At 46.3% G+C, this 4426-nt stretch overlaps 1 protein-coding gene across 1 annotated transcript; it reads right to left on the reverse strand.

The window, feature by feature from the left end:
- Positions 1-517: 517 nt before the first annotated feature.
- On the reverse strand, positions 518-1204 carry bhlhe23 (basic helix-loop-helix family, member e23). The gene has a single exon (XM_063194111.1). It carries the CDS (start codon positions 1202-1204, stop codon positions 518-520), a length of 687 nt encoding a protein of 228 aa, XP_063050181.1.
- Between the last annotated feature and the right edge of the window lie 3222 nt (positions 1205-4426).

Raw genomic sequence — 4426 nt, forward strand, 5'->3', positions numbered from 1 at the left:
ATAGCTCACTAATAACATTTAGAAATTGAAATAAAAACAGCAAATGATTATCGTCCAATTGCTATGTGGTCAGTTCAAAATATAGGCCTACTCATCGTCGTTTGTGACTGGCAAGAAACTCCACATGAACTTGGAAACTGTGCTGCGTCGATCGCTCAGCATGGAAACGACAATGTTCAGCACTCTAGCCTATTCAAAGTTTGACTCCAGGATTTGGATAGAAAGTCTAAAAAGGTTAAATAGTGACTTGAAGGCTCATTCCAAAGTTTTCATTGACTTCACACTAGTCTGGTTAAGCGATTATTCTGGAAATCAGGCAGTAGTCTCTTAACTTAAACATGAGTATGAATTAATTAAGCAGTAATACACCACAGTTCCTTCTTAACAAAACAGTTCAAAAACAAGTTGAGCGTGACATAGAGAAAAAGAGCGACAGAGAGAGAAAGAGAGAGACCGATGGGGATGTTGGTTGCAGGTGAAGTTCTGGATGAAGGAAAAGATGTTCGTGGTTTTGTAATCAAGGCTTGTCGTTGATGTGTTTGAAGAGGCTCGACGGGGTCCCGGAGTAAGAGGTACATTTCTCGGCGCACGAGGCCAGTGCCGAGCTGGAGAAAGGATACACGGCAGCCGTTTGTCCGAAAGGCGCCAGCGCCGTGGGTATCGGTGAGCTGGCGATACTCTGTCCCTGATTCAGATACGCCACGAGCCTGCGCATCTCCTCGAGCGCCTGCGCCTGCATAAGGATGTAGTTCTTGGCCAGGAGTAGGGTGGCGATTTTGGATAGTTTCCTCACCGACGGGCTGTGCGCGTAGGGAATGACAGCTCTGAGGCCGTCCAGCGCATCGTTAAGGTCGTGCATTCTCCGTCTCTCCCGGGCGTTGATGCTGAGGCGCAGGGACCTCTGCTCCTTGGACTTCTTGCCCAGCGGGCCGGAGTGCTTGTCGTCGTCGAACCCGGAGCCCCGCTTCCTGGAGTCCAAGTCGAAGCCGTCGTCGTCCTCGCTGGTCTGTTCCCCGCCACTCTCGTTGGACTTGGCCGTCTGGCCGGAGAGGAAGTCGGCTGCCGGGGTGAGCGGGTAGCGCCCGGGACTTCCAGCACCATGGCCAGCGCCGAAGCCGAAGCTGCCCTGGCCGTAGCGCTGAGTCAAGTCCAGCAGTGTGTCGTTGCTGATGGACTTGAGCAGGCTCTCTTCACCGGCATTCATTTTGGCGAAAAAGGAAAAACAAAGTATTAAAATATACTAAAGCAAGTGTTTATCCTATTCGCTGACAATCAGTCAATCAATCGCTCTCAATTTCCACTTTCTCCTTCTTGGGCTGCTCCTCAGAACGGTGGCAGAGTGAGAGCTTCTTCTTTACGCATTCGCCTTTCTCGTCTGCATGTACTGCTGCATGTAGGCTGCTGTTCACTTTGAAGCGTCGAGTAATTGCGATAAGCGACGACAGACAGTGATGCTAAACGCACTTCAAGACGCCCGAGCAAAACTTCTATGCGTGTCTGTCTCCTTGATGGCTCGCCTCTCGCTGTGCGTCTTGCCCTCGCCCTGGGCACAGTGTGACTCGCTCGCGCTTCGGTCCCACTCTAGTGTTAGTAGCAGAGCGAGGCCCGCCGGGATTACCCGCGCGACCAATCAGGAGGGCGTTTTAATTAAGAGGATTAGACATCGCCGTGGTCCTAATTTCTACAATAATAATCGTAATTGCCATACAGTGGAAATAGATTCTCATTTCAACAATAACAACTGTAATTGCCATACAGTAGAGAAATAGACTCAAATTTCTATAATAATTGCCTAATAGTAGGCCTGTAGTTGCCATACAGTAAAATAGCGTAGGCCTATAATTTCTACGCTAAAAAGCTGTTGTCACACAGAACAGCATACATTTCTACACAAAATGATAGCAGCCATAAACTTACATTAGAAATATTATCATACATAGCGATGCGTAAGGCCTGCGTGTTCAGTTTATCTACATGACAAACATTAAACAATATTCTGGGGGTAGGCCCTATAGCCTAACTGAACGTCTGTTCCAGGTGGACGTGACTTCATGATATTTACACTACTTACAAGTGATTTCACAAGATAACACTATTTCTCTTAAAGACAGACATAGGCCTAGCTGCCTTGCAAGTGTCAGTGACAAGTGTGTGTGTGTGTGTGTGTGTGTGTGTGTGTGTGTGTGTGTGTGTGTGTGTGTGTGTGTGTGTGTGTGTGTGTGTGTGTGTGTGTGTGTGTGCGTGTGCGCGTGCGTGCGAGAGAGAGTGAGAGAGATTCTACACCTTCATCTTATTTACTGACTCAAACACAACCATCTCTGGTACAACACACGGAAGGGCTTAGGCCTATAAATAGGCTACACAGTAGTTTTTTTTTTTTTAAGTTGCTATTATGTGCAATTACCCGACTAACGTTTCAGTGTTGCAATATGAACGTAAAACTAAGCTACAGTGGGCTCCAGCCTCTACTTCGAAGTGATGTTCGTATACTTTGATGCACCTGGAACCTGAGGGGATGGTGGGTAGAGTCCTGATTGAACTGAGACTTCTAGATTGTATCTGGCCCTGCTATTTAAAGTTGAATTCATGCTGCATTTTTTTTATAACTTAAACAGTCAGTGAGGGACTGAAAATCAGCCAGCCAAACTTCCACACTGGGCGACTGAGTTTTGAAAGATAGGCCTACCTCTCATAGTGTAAACCTGCCCGCTAATCCCACACTCCACCACCATGTGTTTGACAGAGGGTAATATGTGCACACATGCCGTTTTTGGTAGGCCCGTCCAAGCACATAATTGACAATGCCCCAAATTAGCATCACGAAACAATGGCCGACACATATTTACAGAGCGCAAGGTGTCTTCTTGGGCTATAACCTACCACAAAGAATGTCAGCGGTGATAAAAGTGCTGACACAAGTTATGCCAAAACAAGCGGCTTTATTTTAAGTAAGAAACGTTTTTTTACAGAGAGAAGGGCGACGGGAAGCCAACGTGGTGTGGTGCGCGTGGCATTATAATCGCCTCACCTGGCGCGCGCCCAAAAGAGGGGATTAACGGCAGAGTGCCCGAGGCGTGGTCCTCCCAGCCCGCCTGTACGCCTTACTGCTCTCACCGAAGGAGAGGAGAGGGGTGGAAACGCACAGAAGGTAGTACCAAAAAAAAGAAAAGAAAGTAAAATAAATAATGACAATAGCCCTGTACAGCGGCTAATGGTGTAGGCCTATTTCTCCTTTATTTTCCACATTGAGGCTATTGCCTCTTTTCCAAGCAGTTGCAATGGTTAGTGTTCCTCCTGCTTCCGCCCCTCAATTTTGGCATCACAGTCTCACCTTTACAATTAACTTACCGCCCCACTACCGCCGCTATGGTCGTTATCGATAATAGTCTACAATAAAGTTGGCTATAGGCCTAATGCAAAAGTGTTTGCCGTTGCTGGCTTTGGCAGGTGAAAGTGCAACATGAGCACTTAATGCACATAAGTCAAATTAGCCTATAAACTTTAATCGGGGTGTGAACAAAAGTGTCAATATAACTTGATACACGCCAATGTGCCTCTGAAATGGAACTTTGGGTATGGTTTGTGAAAAGCCTTCCAACTCACAGCAAACTCATAACACATTTGGATTTCACAGGGCTTAGGCCTACATGGAAAAGGCCTACATGTGTAGGCCCCACTACGGCACTCATACAAGTGGAGAGAGCCGGATAAGTGTACTCCCACCATGTGGTGGGTTTGCGAAGAGTCGTTTAGCCTTGTGGGGAAAAAAAACATCCTTAAACGGTGGAAAGATGTTGTAGAATTGTTAGTAAATGGTGCCCCCTGTTGGTTGGTCCCTCTCTCTGCACCTGCTCACACACTTTCTGAACTCCAGTCCAGTCAAGTTTTCCTCTAATGTCTAATGTCTACCTCACAATTCATGTACTTGAGACGCAATTCTGAATAGGCCTACATGCACCAAACCTGAACCAATTCCAATGACCTACAAGAACAATTCCTTCTTTATACTCTAGTTTCAGTTATAAAACACTTTTTTTCAAATCATTAAACACAATTTTCTGGATTCGTACAATTTACATGAAGACATTTTCCTGATTTTATCATGGAACACACTGACAATAAAAACTCTAAAATCAAGTGCCATATGTATGTGCACCTCATCACATTGACAAATTCCTTTCATACCTTTTAGCAATTACCAATCATCACTTATAGGTGCCGGTATGCTTGCTGCAAGATACGCGAGCACGTGCACGATTCGTTCATGAACGCGTTAACATGCGTATTTAATGTCAATTTCGCGCGCGTTGGACACGGCAGGCAAATGCGTGCGTCAGGTGCAATGTCTTCAAACTCGCTGGGGGCGATCGTAAGATAGACTGCGCAGTTCCACGCGTGTGCTTGATATGAAAACGACAATGGAAGC

This window comes from Engraulis encrasicolus, unplaced genomic scaffold (assembly GCF_034702125.1).
Source record: "Engraulis encrasicolus isolate BLACKSEA-1 unplaced genomic scaffold, IST_EnEncr_1.0 scaffold_876_np1212, whole genome shotgun sequence".
Taxonomy (NCBI): domain Eukaryota; kingdom Metazoa; phylum Chordata; class Actinopteri; order Clupeiformes; family Engraulidae; genus Engraulis; species Engraulis encrasicolus.

Coding starts and splice junctions, on each gene's coding strand:
- bhlhe23 (XM_063194111.1), bottom strand. CDS start 1,204: ATGAATGCCGGTGAAGAGAGCCTGCTCAAGTCCATCAGCAACGACACA.